The sequence below is a fragment of the Miscanthus floridulus genome, chromosome 5 (assembly GCF_019320115.1).
Source record: "Miscanthus floridulus cultivar M001 chromosome 5, ASM1932011v1, whole genome shotgun sequence".
Taxonomy (NCBI): Eukaryota; Viridiplantae; Streptophyta; class Magnoliopsida; order Poales; family Poaceae; genus Miscanthus; species Miscanthus floridulus.
The window spans coordinates 52,009,601-52,029,730 of record NC_089584.1 but is presented as its reverse complement, the minus strand read 5'-3'; the positions used below and the strand labels follow the sequence as shown (position 1 = coordinate 52,029,730).

The 20,130-nt window shown below is 44.5% G+C and overlaps 4 protein-coding genes across 4 annotated transcripts; all 4 read left to right on the top strand.

Annotated features, from left to right (window-relative positions):
* Positions 1–1,200: 1,200 nt before the first annotated feature.
* Positions 1,201–7,002, top strand: LOC136449968 (respiratory burst oxidase homolog protein B-like). Its single transcript, XM_066450208.1, has 14 exons — positions 1,201–1,467; positions 1,607–1,667; positions 2,556–3,131; positions 3,216–3,375; positions 3,610–3,658; positions 3,747–3,860; positions 3,935–4,366; positions 4,568–4,954; positions 5,035–5,127; positions 5,389–5,504; positions 5,596–5,698; positions 5,878–5,957; positions 6,048–6,559; positions 6,692–7,002. Exons 3-14 carry the CDS (start codon positions 2,594–2,596, stop codon positions 6,799–6,801), a joined length of 2,694 nt encoding a protein of 897 aa, XP_066306305.1. The 5' UTR covers positions 1,201–1,467; positions 1,607–1,667; positions 2,556–2,593; the 3' UTR covers positions 6,802–7,002.
* Positions 7,003–7,293: 291 nt separating this feature from the next.
* On the top strand, positions 7,294–11,261 carry LOC136449970 (uncharacterized). Its single transcript, XM_066450211.1, has 4 exons — positions 7,294–7,704; positions 8,636–8,752; positions 9,552–10,129; positions 10,234–11,261. Exons 1-4 carry the CDS (start codon positions 7,330–7,332, stop codon positions 10,247–10,249), a joined length of 1,086 nt encoding a protein of 361 aa, XP_066306308.1. The 5' UTR covers positions 7,294–7,329; the 3' UTR covers positions 10,250–11,261.
* A 182-nt stretch (positions 11,262–11,443) lies between these two features.
* Positions 11,444–14,505, top strand: LOC136449969 (respiratory burst oxidase homolog protein B). Its single transcript, XM_066450210.1, has 8 exons — positions 11,444–11,914; positions 12,117–12,503; positions 12,584–12,676; positions 12,938–13,053; positions 13,145–13,247; positions 13,427–13,506; positions 13,597–14,108; positions 14,241–14,505. Exons 1-8 carry the CDS (start codon positions 11,576–11,578, stop codon positions 14,348–14,350), a joined length of 1,740 nt encoding a protein of 579 aa, XP_066306307.1. The 5' UTR covers positions 11,444–11,575; the 3' UTR covers positions 14,351–14,505.
* A 442-nt stretch (positions 14,506–14,947) lies between these two features.
* Positions 14,948–20,054, top strand: LOC136452174 (uncharacterized). Its single transcript, XM_066452815.1, has 6 exons — positions 14,948–15,282; positions 16,214–16,330; positions 17,130–17,716; positions 17,821–18,402; positions 19,613–19,720; positions 19,811–20,054. Exons 1-4 carry the CDS (start codon positions 15,151–15,153, stop codon positions 17,834–17,836), a joined length of 852 nt encoding a protein of 283 aa, XP_066308912.1. The 5' UTR covers positions 14,948–15,150; the 3' UTR covers positions 17,837–18,402; positions 19,613–19,720; positions 19,811–20,054.
* Positions 20,055–20,130: the final 76 nt, after the last annotated feature.

Genomic DNA, 20,130 nt, shown 5'->3' with positions numbered 1-20,130 from the left:
ATTAGTATCCTTTGATCAATTATGAAATAAATTTTACAATATACTTATTTGGTATAATAGATGTTAATTGAACACGATCAGAATTAAAATAGATTGAATTAGGACAAACGTAAAGGTAGCTAGTAAACTTTTAGAAATGGGTTTATATTTATTCATGATTGGAGGGAGTAACTTGTCACAGGTTGCAAGCGAGATGAGTTTTACTTTCTTAACTAACGCCCCCCATACTTCAATGCGCATGCTTAACAACCCTAACACACTTTGTTTTAAATACTCTCCATAGTTCTCAAACGTTACAGAAAACAGCTAACTCATCCTCTAATTATGAACCCAAGATTTTAGCTGAGTGCATACTCACTCTATACTAAAAAATAAAGTCGTTTTGAAAAAGGTTTGGGTCAAACATTGGGAATATAAGGCCCCGTTCATTTCGCTGAAAAAATAAACCAAAATATTGTTGCGGCTGATTTGTTGTAAAAGAAAAACATTGTTCCGGCTAAAAAAACAAGCTGAAAAAGACGGATTAGAAGAGAAACGAACATGGCCTAAATCATGAATAACTTTTAAGTTGTTGAGTTTGAAAATATGAAAACCATATGTATAGATTTATCTTAAAAAATACTTTCACAAAAATTTACATATATTATTTTTTAATAAATATCTTTATAAAAATAAATAATCAAAGTTATGTCTTAGACAGCGTGTCGCTGACGACTTTATTGAGTAAGGGGGTGTTTAGATCCCACCCAAAATCCAAAATTTCCCAAGATTCCCCGTCACATCGAATTTTGCGGCACATGCATGGAGCATTAAATATAGGTAAAAAAAATAACTAATTACACAGTTTGCCCGTAATTGACGAGACGAATCTTTTAAGCCTAAATAGTCCATAATTGGACAATTTTTGCCAAATAAAAACAAAAGTGCTACAGTGTCCGTTTTCCAAACTGGAATGGATCTAAACACCCCCTAAGGAATGAGTATATATTTTTCACAGGCTTTGAAAGGGTCAGCGCATTCACTCACAGATTCACAGGCTTCAATTGGATAGCAGACAACCCCGTCGAATCCCAAGGTCCAACAGCAGCTGCATTGCACCAGCCCCACCACCGCCAAAAGCACATGCGTTTTTGTAGGTAGTAGCAAGCTGTCCATCCATCCAGCGTTTGTTAGGGAGAAAACGTACAATAAAATGCAACTCGCCACAAACTGACACGAACACCAGCGCCACTCCACTCCGCCCCGCTTCCCTCCTAGCGAGTCCGCACACGCCACACCACCGCTGTAGGCTGTAGCTCCTTCCTCCTAATCGTTGTTCATTCATCGCTTTGAGGAGGAACGGGGTGGTACTGCTTTCTAGTACCTGCCCACCTGCACTTGCTGCATGTGCTGCTGGCTGCTGGCGGCTGGCCTGCGAATCCACCTGCATTTGCTGAGGCTCAGCGCCGCGTGTACTCCTGCTCTGTGGTACCACTTCCCTTCCGTTTCCATCCCTGAAATCTGAAATCCTCTAGCGCGAAGTTACTTCCTCTGTTTCTTCTTTTTTTAACCTGCAATCCGACTGCTCGCTGAAGACTGGATTCCTTGGTTCTTCTTTGTTCTTCAGAGGGGATTCAGGAAATGCTCGGAGTTCCATTCGCCGGCTCAAACTTCTGGGAGGATTTAAGGTAAGAGTTCTTCTCCGGCTTCTCCATGATCCCAGCCTCCCAAATTTCTAAACTTTTTTCTTCTTCTTCTTCTTCTTCTTTTGTTCTTGATTTTCTTCTTCTCTCTCCACTTGGTTCAGTTCTTCCCTCGCTCCTCTTAACCGCGACTCACTCCGAAACGTTTCTCCATTTTTTTTCCATTTTAAAGTTTGCTGTTAATAGTACCGAGAAATGATTGTTCGGTTGAGAAAGGTTGTTGCGGGCGTTCTATTCTATTTTAATATTTGAGAACAGCGCCCACTAGATCTGAGCACGAGGAGGAATTTCTGTGTGGGTGGTGCCAAGCTATTTCAAACCTGTGGGCGGTTTCTTCCTGTATGGGAGGCTTTCCCTGATTTTTGGTTTACTTATGCTGGGGTGCTTTTACTTCCTCGCTTTTCTTTTCTTTTCTTTTCTTTTTTGAAAAAATCTCCTCCCTTTTCAGATGCCATCGAAGTTGTAAATCCGTTGGGGCTATCCCTATCATCTTCTTCTTACTTAAAGTAGCATCATGTTACGCATATTTGTATTCTGTGGTGCAAGTTCTGGATCTGATTGAATTTTACGTCACCTTTACTCCTCTTTGACTTCCCTGTCTTGTGGCCAATGTTTCTTACAAAATATCTGTACCTAAACTACAGGTAGTTTTAATCTTGTTGAAATTTGTTCTTTTTTTCTTTCTTTTTAGAAATGAACACTTCCTTGAAATATTACTCTATCAGGATGTGTACCTCCTCTCGTTTTGCTTTACTTGACTGATTATGGATAGATAAGAAATGTATTTTAGTTGGCAAGTTTTTACTTACTTCGGTACTTGTTGAAGGTTTTCTCCTATTCTCGTCCTGGTTATTAATTTTATCCTTTGACCAGGGACTGAGGAGAACTTGGCCTCAGTGGTACAGAAGAATATGGCAGACACTGAAGCGGCCATGGACACGGGCAGTTCTAGGAGGTCACATGATGACACTGCAACATTAATCCCACACAGCGGCAATCTGGGAGAATCAAGCCGGAAGGGCGTGAAGACCACCAGGTTCAAAGATGATGATGAGGTTGTGGAAATCACCATTGTACAGCGTGATTCAGTGGCAATCGAAGATGTCAGGGCAGTCGATGATGGTGGCTCGGGGCATGGTGGTGGGTTTGATGGCCTGTCACTTGTGTCACCTTCCTCATCAAGGAGCGGCAAGCTATCATCGAAGATTAGGCAGGTGAAAAATGGGCTAAAGATGAACAGCTCAAGCAATAAGGCACCGCAGACACAGTTGGGAAAGAACATGAGGAAGAGATTGGACAGAAGCAAGAGTGGGGCTGCTGTAGCGCTCAAGGGTTTGCAGTTTGTGACTGCAAAAGTTGGTCATGATGGCTGGGCTGCAGTGGAGAAACGGTTCAACCAGCTACAGGTTGATGGCGTGCTGCTACGTTCAAGATTTGGGAAATGCATTGGTAATTTCAGTGGTTCTATTGAATATGTATCTCCATACAGCTATTTGAACAATGCTAATACAAGCATTGCTTTCGATTGTGCAGGGATGGATGGATCTGATGAGTTTGCAGTGCAAGTCTTCGATTCATTAGCAAGGAAGAGAGGGATAACGAAGCAGCTGCTGACTAAGGATGAGCTGAAAGATTTCTGGGAACAACTCAGTGATCAGGGTTTTGACAACCGTCTACAGACATTCTTTGACATGTTAGTAATTTTGATGAATATCTTATTAGTCCTGTTATGGTTTCTTTCTTTTATGCATAACTGTATGTGATGCGTTATCGAAATGCACCTCCACATAAAAAAAAATACTTGGCCTTACTAACATGCTATCTTAAAAAAACTATGAAGCAAAACCATTGTAATAAGTTTACACCAGCTGTTGTGTATTCAACAATTTTATTTGGCACTTACCATGTGTTAGTTTTTTCTGTTCAGGGTTGACAAGAATGCTGATGGAAGGATCACAGCAGAGGAGGTTAAGGAGGTCTGTCAGAAGAATCAAGAATTTAAAATCTAATATGTTCATGCTGTGTGTTGTAAGGTGCTAAGCAAGTGATAATATGCTCTTGCAGATTATTACCCTCAGTGCTTCAGCAAACAAACTTTCCAAGCTCAAGGAACGGGCTGATGAGTACACAGCACTCATTATGGAAGAACTTGACCGCAACAATCTGGGATACATTGAGGTCTGCCCAGTATACTCACAAAAATAACAATTGTGGCACAGTCCATGAACTAACCCATGCTAAAAAATTAACAGCTTGAGGATCTGGAGGCACTTTTGCTGCAATCACCATCTCAAGCTGCTGCAAGATCAACAACACAAAGCTCAAAACTTAGCAAAGCTCTTAGCATGAAGCTTGCATCAAACAAGAACACAGGTCCATTTTACCACTACTGGCAAGAGTTCACGTACTTCCTTGAGGAGAACTGGAAGCGCATTTGGGTTATGACTCTCTGGCTCTCAATCTGCATTGGCCTTTTCATTTGGAAGTTCATCCAATACCGTAATCGAGCTGTATTTCACATCATGGGTTATTGTGTGTGCACTGCAAAAGGTGCTGCAGAGACCCTCAAATTCAATATGGCCCTGGTTCTTTTTCCTGTTTGCCGAAATACAATCACTTGGATTCGATCAAAGACAAAGATCGGAGCTGTTGTGCCCTTCAATGACAACATAAACTTCCATAAGGTAAGACTATATGTACTCAGTTAGTATTGAACACAGGATGAGCCTTTCCATTCTGTGGGAGTATCCATTCCAATTGAAACATAGTTCTCTTTTTTTTATCCTAGAGGACCAATGAGAATGAATTGTTAACGTTCCCATCTGATAGTTACACTTACTAATGTGGAAATTACATTATGTAATATGTATGGAATTATTGTGCAGGTAATAGCAGCAGGTGTTGCAGTTGGTGTTGCTTTGCATGCAGGTGCTCACCTGACATGTGATTTTCCTCGGCTGCTCCATGCAAGTGATGCTGCCTATGAACCAATGAAGTCTTTCTTTGGAGACAAAAGGCCACCAAATTACTGGTGGTTTGTAAAGGGGACTGAAGGGTGGACAGGTGTGGTCATGGTTGTACTTATGACTATAGCTTTCGTATTGGCCCAGCCATGGTTTCGGCGTAATAGGCTCAAGGATTCTAATCCCCTCAAGAAAATGACTGGCTTCAATGCCTTTTGGTTTACGCACCACTTATTTGTTATTGTGTATGCACTGCTCGTTGTCCATGGGATCTGCTTATATCTAAGCAGGAAATGGTACAAGAAAACGGTAAACATCTGTACTCTCATTTGCTAGAGAGCGTCTAATTTCTGAAAGTCATTACTTACAGAGCATTTCTACCATTGCAGACCTGGATGTACCTTGCTGTCCCTGTGCTCTTGTATGTAAGTGAGCGCATTCTTCGGCTATTTAGGAGCCATGATGCTGTTAGGATTCAGAAGGTACCTGCAATTCCGTTCCTTTGGTTTTGCCATGTATTTTTCAACTTGCATATGATGAGAACAAAGCAAAGTTCAGTTAGTAGTAGGTGTGCTACGCACCCTGCCACCCAAATTCTCTGTTCAATTCGAATTTTGGTGTCTATTTTCTTTCATTCTACAAAGATACCTACTTACTCTGTAGTATTTTCATTTTATTTATGAGAAGTCATTTTGAAAATTTTGTTTTCCTTTTTGACTTCTAATTTTGTGCCCTCTCAATAGGTTGCAGTATATCCAGGGAATGTTTTGGCTCTCTATATGTCCAAGCCACCTCGATTCAGGTATCGGAGTGGGCAGTATATCTTCATAAACTGCCGTGCTGTCTCTCCATATGAATGGTAGGCAGTTACACCCTTCCTCAAGTAAAGTGATGTACCTTGATCATATGATCAGCAGATGACTGAAGTGCGTAATTTTCTTCTCTTGCAGGCACCCATTTTCCATTACATCAGCACCAGGAGATGATTATCTTAGTGTCCACATTCGCACAAGGGGTGATTGGACTTCACGTCTTAGGACTGTCTTCTCTGAGGTAATTTGGCTTCTGGATTTTGAGTTTTTTATTGGCCCAATAAGATCCTTCTAGAACAAGACTCAACAACTCTTAGAGGATGGTGAACTGCAGCTTGTGAAATTTGTGATTTGTGAATTGTGATACCTGATGCCATTGCTTTTGTTGTTGGAACTGACAATGATGTAAATATGAACCAGGCATGCCGCCCTCCAACTGATGGAGAAAGTGGACTCCTTAGAGCTGACCTTTCCAAGGGGATCACTGAGAGCAACGCCAGGTAGAATTTGTTTGATTTATTTTGAAATGCAGTGCTGTAAAAATATACATTTCTTAGATTCATCTGATCCTGAATTTTGACATGCTCCAGGTTCCCAAGACTCTTAATTGATGGACCATATGGTGCTCCGGCGCAAGACTATCGGGAATATGATGTTCTCCTGCTCATTGGACTGGGCATTGGAGCCACTCCATTGATTAGCATTGTGAAGGATGTACTTAACCACATTCAGCATGGAGGATCTGTTGCAGGCACCGAGCCTGAGGGCAGTGGCAAGGCCAAGAAGAGGCCATTCATGACAAAGAGAGCCTACTTCTACTGGGTGACCAGAGAAGAGGGATCTTTTGAATGGTTCCGAGGGGTCATGAATGAGGTGGCTGAGAAGGACAAGGATGGAGTCATTGAACTCCACAACCACTGCTCGAGTGTGTACGAGGAAGGGGATGCACGGTCTGCCCTCATTGTCATGCTCCAAGAGCTCCAACATGCGAAGAAGGGAGTCGACATCTTGTCTGGAACTAGTGTCAAGACGCACTTTGCGCGTCCCAATTGGCGAAGCGTCTTCAAACATGTTGCAGTGAACCACGAGAACCAACGCGTCGGTATGTCACATCCTTTGTCATCTCCCTATCATGTCGAAGCACTAGAAACATTCTATGCCATTTTCTCATCACGTCGAAGCACTAGAAACGTCAACTGACTTCATCATCTACTAACATCTGATTACTGTTCAGGAGTTTTCTACTGCGGTGAGCCCGTCCTTGTGCCACAGCTACGGCAGTTTTCAGCAGACTTCACCCACAAGACAAATACAAAGTTTGAGTTCCACAAGGAGAACTTCTGATGGCGTAACTGGAGAAGCTCTGGACGTGGTCCTCTAATGATTTCAGAATGTGAATTACAAGGGTTGTAATAATATATATAAAAGTAGAAGAATAAGACGGTGGGAGTTATTTTGTTGTAGATGTCAAAGTAGATGAAGTGTCTTTGTAAGCATGCAACCTTAAAAGTTTTAACACATGGAAACATGACATTTCGTTTTAAAGCTGGTTTAGACAGGTCTTTTGTGTTATCTGCTCCTGTTGGGGACCACTCCTATAGCGAAGATCCGAGGAAAGTATTTACGGCACAAATGAGTCAGTTTCACTTGTGATCGTGAACTCCTGATGCTGAGTAGTTAGCTACTTGTGCATTTCTTAGGCTGCTTAAAATGGAAGTTGCGGTGCTGGTGCTGCATATTGTTTGATGTCTCGGCATTTCAAAGCTTGCGATAAAAAATGAGCAGTAAGCGTATGCCTGAACTGCTTGATCCATACTGCCATTTCAAACTCGCTGCCAAGCGTCATGATGCCTTTTCCCACGAATCGCCCGAATGAACCACCAGTCTCAAAGGGCATCTTCTCAGCTCAAAGGGCCATTGGTTAGCTCAACCGCCTCGGGCCGAGTCCCGCTGGCCCCTCTGCGCCGCTTCCCCAACGGAGAGAGTAGACCCGCCGCCCACACCAGAAACCAGACAGCCATTACCCCCATCACCTGTCTCTCGAGGAAGGTGGTTCGCGCGCACGGCAGTGGAGGTGGTGGTTCCAGTCCCCTTGCTCGTTTGGTGTTCGACGAAATGTCTGTTACCGCCCGGGAGATGCCAGCAGGGTGGTTGGATTATACATCCAGGACAATGGCGAGTGTAAACAGACTGCTCTCATGGGTCGCAATCATGTCAATGTTCATGACGGAGGTGGTGCCAAAGCAGGTAATAATCTCGCTCCTACGTGGTGAATTAGTATAATTCTTGATTCTTGTTTATACCTCTCTTCTTTATTTTTATTTTTTTGCGAATTTTGTTTATACCTCATTTGCTAGAACTTGGAGTCCCTAGTTGTTCCATTGCCACTAGTGGCAGGCTTGATATCTCCAGTTTGTATTGGCAGACTGGGTACAACAAATTCTTTTAGCGGAATGGCCAGGTGTTCTGCCGTTTCATTAAGTTGAAAGCAAGTGCAATACTTGCATGGATCTGAGAACTGTTGACTGCAACACTACCCTTCTAAAACGAAGAAGAAAAGGAAACTGCAGTACCCTACTAAAACAAAGATGAAAAGAAAAGGACTGAATATAGCCGCTCTAACTCACATCCAGCCTTGGTTTTCTTTTTCTCCATTTCCAAAGATCAGAGGCTAATTGAGACCCAGCTTCTCCAGCTTCAATCTAACCCGCCCAACCAGCAAAACCACTCTCTGCAAAGCCACCTTACCCAGCAGGCAGCAGCACCACGACCTCCTTGCCAAAGATGAGATTTACCACCTTCAGAGAGCTAAAAAGGATTGGGCTGTCAATGGAGACCGCAATACTACTTTCTTCCACCACTCCATAATTAAAAGAAATAGACGTAACCGTATAACCTACCTCCACAATCCTGACGGCTCTTTATCCACCACTCCTGACCAGCTAGCTAATACCCTCAATCACTACTTCCAATCCATCTTCACTTCCCAGAATCAGCCTACCAATCAACCGACCAGTACCCAGCAGCCCCCTCCCTCCCCTGTTCCTTTACCTATCCATGCACCCAATGCTACCTACAACCATCACAGCCTGCCCGTGATGTCACTGCTGCCTTCTCCACAGGTTCTATGGTTTGCCCAGCTGATGGCACTTACACTAACTCCATTCCAAATATGCAGGAATTATATGAAATTGTCAAACAGATGAGGAACAATGCCAACCCAGGACCCGATGGCCTCACTGCAGCCTTCTACAAATTGGCGTGGCCGTGGATCAAACAGGACGTCAGTAAACTGGTAACAGATTTCTACTCCTCCTGACATTTCAGTGATGACATCAATAAAACCTATATTGCCCTCATTCTTAAAAAAGATCAACCTCAAACTCCGCAAGATTTTAGACCCATAAGCCTTTGTAATGTCAATTACAAAATTATAGCTAAGTCTCTAGCTAATAGAATAAAGCCTCACCTTCCTAATACAATTAATCATGCTCAAGCGGCTTTTATTACTGACAGGCATATCTCTTCTAATGTCATCATCGCCTAGGAAATAATTCACTCCTTCAACCTTAAAAACTGGAATCAGAAAGCTTTTCTCTTAAAATTAGACCTTGCTAAAGCTTTTGATAGGCCTTCCCATGAGTTGATGTGTTCTGCATTTCTTTGTAAGCGAGCTTGGCAGAGAGACTACTAACTTTTAATCTTACTATAACAAATATTCGTTGTCAAAAGTAAAAATCTTTTACTTAGGAAAACTTTAAATAGACTCTCAACAGAATATATTAGAATTTTGTAGATGAACAAAGTTCTATTAAGGTGACATCTAGATTTCAAGCTCTAACTACCATGGAAGTTCAATTTTCATATTTTAAACCTTTGTTTTGAAACCACTAGCTGACATATCAAAACCGCTCCACGCAAGCGGCATGTGTGACGAAATCAACGCAAAATTGCTACGAGGTTGTATGTTTTACCTAGTTTCTATGGTAAGGGAGTGTCTAGTGTCTGGCTTTATAGTTTAGGACTGAATGGGACTACCATGATCATCTCCGCGTGCTTCAGTAGGAATCCTAACCCGCCATGGTCATGAGCAGTGGCTCTCCGGTCGCGTCTTCGCCAGGCGTCGGAGGCTCGGAGCGGAGTTGCTTCAGTTCAGCCACCGTCGACGGCACCGGCAGTCCGGCGCTGCAGGTCCGCAAGTGCAGAGCGTGGAGGGGCAGGCCGAGGTGGTGGCGCCTTCTACGCGCGCGAATCCTTCACCTTCTGCGCTGATTAGTCGAGGACATCCACGGGTGTCTCGACGGGCGACAGCGTTCTCCTCCGCCACGCCCTCCCGGCGAGGCCGGTGGGGTCGTCTCCGGCGTAGCTGGTGGGCGGACGGTCGTGTGGCGAAGGGAGGGGGATTCCGCGGGGCTCGACGGAGCGAGGGGAGCTCGACGCTGCGGTGGCTGAAGGTCCCCCGCACGGCCCTCGGTGGGTCTAGGCACCGCCGGCCGGACCTTCGGCGGAGGGCGGCTTCTGGAGGCGGAGGGCCGTTCGTGGAGCTAAGAGGGGCCGCTGCGGGGAGGTTTCGCAGAAGGTCCCTCTGTGGTCGCTTACCCGGGCCGGGTGGGGCGAGAAGAGGGGAGGTTGCACGCCAGCTGCTCGACGTTTTGCGGCCCCGGTACTGCAGGTACGAATTTCTTGCACACAGGTTGGTTGATTCGGCTTGTCTGGTGCCGGAGCCTCTGTCCTTGTCATCGTTATTAACCCGCCATGGTCATGACTCATGAGCAGTAACCATCGACCTTAAGAGACCTGTTCACTCATGCACGACCTCATTGGAGTCTTCAACGTGCCCGCATCTCTCAAGACAATGAAGGTTCGGGGGTGTCCTAAACTTGAGTCCATATTCGGCAAGCAACAGGACAAGCCGTCATTGAATCAAGGGCCTAGCACTGACGTCATGGAATCCACAGCTGCTGTACCACAGCTGTCTTCATCGACCATGGATCGCTTCCTTCCATGCCTTCGATCTCTAAAGATATTCGAGCGTGGCAGCTTGTCAGAGGTTGTCAACCTTCCCCCATCCCTCAGGAAAATAGATATTTCGAAATGCGACAAACTACAACTCCTCTCGGGCCAGCTGGATGCACTCCGAATACTGGATATTGATAGGTGCCCAGAGTTGAGATCACTGGAATCTAGCTCTGGAGAGCTCCAAACGCTGGAATGCGTCTATCTTCAAAGATTGCGAAAGCCTAGCACCAATCTTGCCCAATGGGCCACAAGCATACTCATCTCTCCGTAAGCTTGTAATTAGACGCTGCCCAGGTATCAAGTTGCTCCCTTCGTCCCTGCAGCAGCTACTGGACAGCCTCGACTGGAAAAATCTGGATGCTCACTACGAAGGTATCCACTAAACTATAACTTTGCCGTTTCACCATCAATTGTGTAAATTCATCTGCTCATGTGTATTGTCTTCGTCAAGCTTCTACTCGCTATCTAAAAATAAGAGTCTGATCATTTACCTTAAGCATGCATGCAGTGGCCCCGTTCGCTGGTCTGAAACTGAAACTGGCTGAAAAACACTGTTCTGGCTGAATTGTTATGAGAGAAAAACACTGTTCTGGCTGAAAAAAACAAGCCGAACAAGCCGAATATAAGGTAAGCCAAATGGGGCCAGTATCTCGTTTACGTCCTGAGATATATTTATCATTTAAATATACATGTGCGGTCGAATGTTCACTGATCAACTGCGAAGTCACCAGTGTGCTACTTTTGCTTTGCTCCTAATAGAACCGTTAAACGATATAATGAGCTGAATGTTTTTTCATTGGAGAAAAGTGCAGCACACCACACATGATTGTGGTGCCTTTCTGTTCATGTCATTAATCCCTGAATTTCCATTAACTGTGCCACTTTGACTTTCTACATAACAAGTGTCACAGAACCGACCAATTTATAAGATCACAAGTACAAAAACAATCGCCGAAACGATCAAATTCTTGAACTTGAGCCCATATAAACCCGGTAGTCAACTGAAATCTCGAAGGATTTCAAACCAACTTGCATACAACCAAGATCACAGTAATTCAACATAACATATCGTACGTTACAACATTTCGCAGACGTTAGCATGAAGCTTGCATCAAACAAGAACACAGGTCCATTTTACCACTACTGGCAAGAGTTCACATACTTCCTTGAGGAGAACTGGAAGCGCATTTGGGTTATGACTCTCTGGCTCTCAATCTGCATTGGCCTTTTCATTTGGAAGTTCATCCAATACCGTAATCGAGCTGTATTTCACATCATGGGTTATTGTGTGTGCACTGCAAAAGGTGCTGCAGAGACCCTCAAATTCAATATGGCCCTGGTTCTTTTTCCTGTTTGCCGAAATACAATCACTTGGATTCGATCAAAGACAAAGATCGGAGCTGTTGTGCCCTTCAATGACAACATAAACTTCCATAAGGTAAGACTATATGTACTCAGTTAGTATTGAACACAGGATGAGCCTTTCCATTCTGTGGGAGTATCCATTCCAATTGAAACATAGTTCTCTTTTTTTTTATCCTAGAGGACCAATGAGAATGAATTGTTAACGTTCCCATCTGATAGTTACACTTACTAATGTGGAAATTACATTATGTAATATGTATGGAATTATTGTGCAGGTAATAGCAGCAGGTGTTGCAGTTGGTGTTGCTTTGCATGCAGGTGCTCACCTGACATGTGATTTTCCTCGGCTGCTCCATGCAAGTGATGCTGCCTATGAACCAATGAAGTCTTTCTTTGGAGACAAAAGGCCACCAAATTACTGGTGGTTTGTAAAGGGGACTGAAGGGTGGACAGGTGTGGTCATGGTTGTACTTATGACTATAGCTTTCGTATTGGCCCAGCCATGGTTTCGGCGTAATAGGCTCAAGGATTCTAATCCCCTCAAGAAAATGACTGGCTTCAATGCCTTTTGGTTTACGCACCACTTATTTGTTATTGTGTATGCACTGCTCGTTGTCCATGGGATCTGCTTATATCTAAGCAGGAAATGGTACAAGAAAACGGTAAACATCTGTACTCTCATTTGCTAGAGAGCGTCTAATTTCTGAAAGTCATTACTTACAGAGCATTTCTACCATTGCAGACCTGGATGTACCTTGCTGTCCCTGTGCTCTTGTATGTAAGTGAGCGCATTCTTCGGCTATTTAGGAGCCATGATGCTGTTAGGATTCAGAAGGTACCTGCAATTCCGTTCCTTTGGTTTTGCCATGTATTTTTCAACTTGCATATGATGAGAACAAAGCAAAGTTCAGTTAGTAGTAGGTGTGCTACGCACCCTGCCACCCAAATTCTCTGTTCAATTCGAATTTTGGTGTCTCTTTTCTTTCATTCTACAAAGATACCTACTTACTCTGTAGTATTTTCATTTTATTTATGAGAAGTCATTTTGAAAATTTTGTTTTCCTTTTTGACTTCTAATTTTGTGCCCTCTCAATAGGTTGCAGTATATCCAGGGAATGTTTTGGCTCTCTATATGTCCAAGCCACCTGGATTCAGGTATCGGAGTGGGCAGTATATCTTCATAAACTGCCGTGCTGTCTCTCCATATGAATGGTAGGCAGTTACACCCTTCCTCAAGTAAAGTGATGTACCTTGATCATATGATCAGCAGATGACTGAAGTGCGTAATTTTCTTCTCTTGCAGGCACCCATTTTCCATTACATCAGCACCAGGAGATGATTATCTTAGTGTCCACATTCGCACAAGGGGTGATTGGACTTCACGTCTTAGGACTGTCTTCTCTGAGGTAATTTGGCTTCTGGATTTTGAGTTTTTTATTGGCCCAATAAGATCCTTCTAGAACAAGACTCAACAACTCTTAGAGGATGGTGAACTGCAGCTTGTGAAATTTGTGATTTGTGAATTGTGATACCTGATGCCATTGCTTTTGTTGTTGGAACTGACAATGATGTAAATATGAACCAGGCATGCCGCCCTCCAACTGATGGAGAAAGTGGACTCCTTAGAGCTGACCTTTCCAAGGGGATCACTGAGAGCAACGCCAGGTAGAATTTGTTTGATTTATTTTGAAATGCAGTGCTGTAAAAATATACATTTCTTAGATTCATCTGATCCTGAATTTTGACATGCTCCAGGTTCCCAAGACTCTTAATTGATGGACCATATGGTGCTCCGGCGCAAGACTATCGGGAATATGATGTTCTCCTGCTCATTGGACTGGGCATTGGAGCCACTCCATTGATTAGCATTGTGAAGGATGTACTTAACCACATTCAGCATGGAGGATCTGTTGCAGGCACCGAGCCTGAGGGCAGTGGCAAGGCCAAGAAGAGGCCATTCATGACAAAGAGAGCCTACTTCTACTGGGTGACCAGAGAAGAGGGATCTTTTGAATGGTTCCGAGGGGTCATGAATGAGGTGGCTGAGAAGGACAAGGATGGAGTCATTGAACTCCACAACCACTGCTCGAGTGTGTACGAGGAAGGGGATGCACGGTCTGCCCTCATTGTCATGCTCCAAGAGCTCCAACATGCGAAGAAGGGAGTCGACATCTTGTCTGGAACTAGTGTCAAGACGCACTTTGCGCGTCCCAATTGGCGAAGCGTCTTCAAACATGTTGCAGTGAACCACGAGAACCAACGCGTCGGTATGTCACATCCTTTGTCATCGCCCTATCATGTCGAAGCACTAGAAACATTCTATGCCATTTTCTCATCACGTCGAAGTGCTAGAAACGTCAACTGACTTCTTCATCTACTAACATCTGATTACTGTTCAGGAGTTTTCTACTGCGGTGAGCCCGTCCTTGTGCCACAGCTACGGCAGTTTTCAGCAGACTTCACCCACAAGACAAATACGAAGTTTGAGTTCCACAAGGAGAACTTCTGATGGCGTAACTGGAGAAGCTCTGGACGTGGTCCTCTAATGATTTCAGAAAGTGAATTACAAGGGTTGTAATATATATAAAAGTAGAAGAATAAGACGGTGGGAGTTATTTTGTTGTAGATGTCAAAGTAGATGAAGTGTCTTTGTAAGCATGCAACCTTAAAAGTTTTAATACATGGAAGGAACATGACATTTCGTTTTAAAGCTGGTTTAGACAGGTCTTTTGTGTTGTCTGCTCCTGTTGGGACCACCTCTATAGCGAAGATCCGAGGAAAGTATTTACGGCACAAATGAGCCAGTTTCACTTGTGATCGTGAACTCCTGATGCTGAGTAGTTAGCTACTTGTGCATTTCTTAGGCTGCTTAAAATGGAAGTTGCGGTGCTGGTGCTTCATATTGTTTGATGTCTCGGCGTTTCAAAGCTTGCGATAAAAAATGAGCAGTAAGCGTATGCCTGAACTGCTTGATCCATACTGCCATTTCAAACTCGCTGCCAAGCGTCATGATGCCTTTTCCCACGAATCGCCCGAATGAACCGAGGCCCACCAGTGGTCCGGACGCATAGCTCAGACGGAGACGGGCATCTTCTCAGCTCAAAGGGCCATTGGTTAGCTCAACCGCCTCGGGCCGAGTCCCGCTGGCCCCTCTGCGCCGCTTCCCCCAACGGAGAGAGTAGACCCGCCGCCCACACCAGAAACCAGACAGCCATTAGCCCCATCAGCTGTCTCTCGAGGAAGGTGGTTCGCGCGCACGGCAGTGGAGGTGGTGGTTCCAGTCCCCTTGCTCGTTTGGTGTTCGACGAAATGTCTGTTACCACCCGGGAGATGCCAGCAGGGTGGTTGGATTATACATCCAGGACAATGGCGAGTGTAAACAGACTGCTCTCATGGGTCGCAATCATGTCAATGTTCATGACGGAGGTGGTGCCAAAGCAGGTAATAATCTCGCTCCTACGTGGTGAAGTAGTATAATTCTTGATTCTTGTTTATACCTCTCTTCTTTATTTTTATTTTTTTGCGAATTTTGTTTATACCTCATTTGCTAGAACTTGGAGTCCCTAGTTGTTCCATTGCCACTAGTGGCAGGCTTGATATCTCCAGTTTGTATTGGCAGACTGGGTACAACAAATTCTTTTAGCGGAATGGCCAGGTGTTCTGCCGTTTCATTAAGTTGAAAGCAAGTGCAATACTTGCATGGATCTGAGAACTGTTGACTGCAACACTACCCTTCTAAAACGAAGAAGAAAAGGAAACTGCAGTACCCTACTAAAACAAAGATGAAAAGAAAAGGACTGAATATAGCCGCTCTAACTCACATCCAGCCTTGGTTTTCTTTTTCTCCATTTCCAAAGATCAGAGGCTAATTGAGACCCAGCTTCTCCAGCTTCAATCTAACCCGCCCAACCAGCAAAACCACTCTCTGCAAAGCCACCTTACCCAGCAGGCAGCAGCACCACGACCTCCTTGCCAAAGATGAGATTTACCACCTTCAGAGAGCTAAAAAGGATTGGGCTGTCAATGGAGACCGCAATACTACTTTCTTCCACCACTCCATAATTAAAAGAAATAGACGTAACCGTATAACCTACCTCCACAATCCTGACGGCTCTTTATCCACCACTCCTGACCAGCTAGCTAATACCCTCAATCACTACTTCCAATCCATCTTCACTTCCCAGAATCAGCCTACCAATCAACCGACCAGTACCCAGCAGCCCCCTCCCTCCCCTGTTCCTTTACCTATCCATGCACCCAATGCTACCTACAACCATCACAGCCTGCCCGTGATGTCACTGCTGCCTTCTCCACAGGTTCTATGGTTTGCCCAGCTGATGGCACTTACACTAACTCCATTCCAAATATGCAGGAATTATATGAAATTGTCAAACAGATGAGGAACAATGCCAACCCGGGACCCGATGGCCTCACTGCAGCCTTCTACAAATTGGCGTGGTCGTGGATCAAACAGGACGTCAGTAAACTGGTAACAGATTTCTACTACTCCTGACATTTCAGCGATGACATCAATAAAACCTATATTGCCCTCATTCTTAAAAAAGATCAACCTCAAACTCCGCAAGATTTTAGACCCATAAGCCTTTGTAATGTCAATTACAAAATTATAGCTAAGTCTCTAGCTAATAGAATAAAGCCTCACCTTCCTGATACAATTAATCATGCTCAAGCGGCTTTTATTACTGACAGGCATATCTCTTCTAATGTCATCATCGCCCAGGAAATAATTCACTCCTTCAACCTTAAAAACTGGAACCAGAAAGCTTTTCTCTTAAAATTAGACCTTGCTAAAGCTTTTGATAGGCTTTCCCATGAGTTGATGTATTCTGCATTTCTTTGTAAGCGAGCTTGGCAGAGAGACTACTAGCTTTTAATCTTACTACAACAAATATTCGTTGTCAAAAGTAAAAATCTTTTACTTAGGAAAACTTTAAATAGACTCTCAAAAGAATATATTAGAATTTTGTAGATGAACAAAGTTCTATTAAGGTGACATCTAGATTTCAAGCTCTAACTACCATGGAAGTTCAATTTTCATATTTCAAACCTTTGTTTTGAAACCACTAGCTGACATATCAAAACCGCTCCACGCAAGCGGCATGTGTGACGAAATCAACGCAAAATTGCTACGAGGTTGTATGTTTTACCTAGTTTCTATGGTAAGGGAGTGTCTAGTGTCTGGCTTTATAGATTAGGACTGAATGGGACTACCATGATCATCTCCGCGTGCTTCAGTAGGAATCCTAACCCGCCATGGTCATGAGCAGTGGCTCTCCGGTCGCGTCTTCGCCAGGCGTCGGAGGCTCGGAGCGGAGTTGCTTCAGTTCAGCCACCGTCGACGGCACCGGCAGTCCGGCGCTGCAGGTCCGCAAGTGCAGAGCGTGGAGGGGCAGGCCGAGGTGGTGGCGCCTTCTACGCGCGCGAATCCTTCACCTTCTGCGCTGATTAGTCGAGGACATCCACGGGTGTCTCGACGGGCGACAGCGTTCTCCTCCGCCACGCCCTCCCGGCGAGGCCGGTGGGGTCGTCTCCGGCGTAGCTGGTGGGCGGACGGTCGTGTGGCGAAGGGAGGGGGATTCCGCGGGGCTCGACGGAGCGAGGGGAGCTCGACGCTGCGGTGGCTGAAGGTCCCCCGCACGGCCCTCGGTGGGTCTAGGCACCGCCGGCCGGACCTTCGGCGGAGGGCGGCTTCTGGAGGCGGAGGGCCGTTCGTGGAGCTAAGAGGGGCCGCTGCGGGGAGGTTTCGCAGAAGCTCCCTCTGTGGTCGCTTACCCGGGCCGGGTGGGGCGAGAAGATGGCGTGCAGGGGAGGTTGCACGACAGCTGCTCGACGTTTTGCGGCCCCGGTACTGCAGGTACGAATTTCTTGCACACAGGTTGGTTGATTCGGCTTGTCTGGTGCCGGAGCCTCTGTCCTTGTCATCGTTATTAACCCGCCATGGTCATGACTCATGAGCAGTAACCATCGACCTTAAGAGACCTGTTCACTCATGCACGACCTCATTGGAGTCTTCAACGTGCCCGCATCTCTCAAGACAATGAAGGTTCGGGGGTGTCCTAAACTTGAGTCCATATTAGGCAAGCAACAGGACAAGCCGGCATCCACAGCTGCTGTACCACAGCTGTCTTCATCGACCATGGATCGCTTCCTTCCATGCCTTCAATCTCTAAAGATATTCGAGTGTGGCGACTTGTCAGAGGTTGTCAACCTGCCCCCATCCCTCAGGAAAATAGATATTTCGAAATGCGACAAACTACAACTCCTCTCGGGCCAGCTGGATGCACTCCGAATACTGGATATTGATAGGTGCCCAGAGTTGAGATCACTGGAATCTAGCTCTGGAGAGCTCCAAACGCTGGAATGCGTCTATCTTCAAAGATTGCGAAAGCCTAGCACCAATCTTGCCCAATGGGCCACAAGCATACTCATCTCTCCGTAAGCTTGTAATTAGACGCTGCCCAGGTATCAAGTCGCTCCCTTCGTCCCTGCAGCAGCGACTGGACAGCCTCGACTGGAAAAATCTGGATGCTCACTATGAAGGTATCCACTAAACTATAACTTTGCCGTTTCACCATCAACTGTGTAAATTCATCTGCTCATGTGTATTGTCTTCGTCAAGCTGCTACTCGCTATCTAAAAATAAGAGTCTGATCATTTACCTTAAGCATGCATGTAGTATCTCGTTTACGTCCTGAGATATATTTATCATTTGAATATACATGTGCGGTCGAATGTTCACTGATCAACTGCGAAGTCACCAGTGTGCTACTTTTGCTTTGCTCCTAATAGAACCGTTAAACGATATAATGAGCTTAATGTTTTTTCATTGGAGAAAAGTGCAGCACACCACACATGATTGTGGTGCCTTTCTGTTCATGTCATTAATCCCTGAATTTCCATTAACTGTGCCACTTTGACTTTCTACATAACAAGTACTCCCTCTGTCCCAAAATAAGTCTTGATCTCAAATTTCGAAGAGTCAAACAATCTCAACTTTGACCAAATATATACGAAAAAAATACTTTGTGATACCAAATAAACATCATTAGATTAATTACATCATATATTTTCATAGTAGATGTATTTGGATATACAAATGTTGATTGGAGAAAAGTGCAGCACACACACATGATTGTGGTGCCTTTCTATTCATGTCGTTAATCCCTGAATTTCCATTGAAGCTCATACGAGATCCTATACTTGCAAGTTTTTTGTCACTTAATTATGCCACTTTGAGAAGGGCGGGCCTGGTGCAAGCGGTAGTGTCTTACCGCCTGTGACCGGAAGGTCCTGGGTTCGAGTCGCGGTCTCCTCGCATTGCATAGGAGAGGGTAAGGCTTGTCACTGACACCCTTCCACAGACCCCGCACAGAGCGGGAGCTCTCTGCACTGGGTACGTCATTTTAATTATGCCACTTTGACTTTCTAAATAGCAAACACTACTAAAGAGGTAGTTTTACACAAGACTGATGTTACCTTTCCAACAGAGATGCCAACGAAGATTTGTACTTGTCAGTTTAATTGATATTTCTCCTATCTGGCTGATGAAATTTGACTAACTGAAGTTCACTAATAGGATGCACAAAAGTGTAATATGTCTGTTTTTTTTCACATAGAATTGGGCAATTACTCTGTACAATTCATGTAGCAATATACTTTTGAGATGCTATATACTCGAATCTTCTTGCTGTAAGCTTTTTCATGTCACTATAAATTTGTATGGACAAACCCTAACATAAGCTATCACCAGGTGCAAAGCTAGAGCTACTGAAGCCAAAGACATGGAAATATGCGACCTTTAGAAATTAGTGAGCTGGAATTGGAAAAACGCAAAGCACAAGAAAGGTTAATAAAACAGGTTAGTACCATCAACGTTTCTTAAATTCTTGGGTTTTGATTACAATGGCTCGAGTTATTAGTGCTGATCACATAAACACATCTATTGCAGGGACTGATGTGCCTTGTTTACTGTCGGCAGCCAAACCGTCATGTGGATAATGTTACTTTTCCTCCTATATATGGTGTTCAGTCCAGTGCCTAAATTTTTCTTTGACAAGCATAAGATGCAACAGTATTTATTCTCGCATTTCTCTTTGACAGGCATGAGATGTAACACTATTTATTCTCGCATCAAATGGATGCAGAGACTGGATATTGGAACTATTTCCCATGGAATACATATACATCTTGGCTGTTAGTATCTCCCCATGATGAGTTCTGCATTTCACAAATGAACTGCAAGTATGGTATTACTTTTTAAGTGAGCTC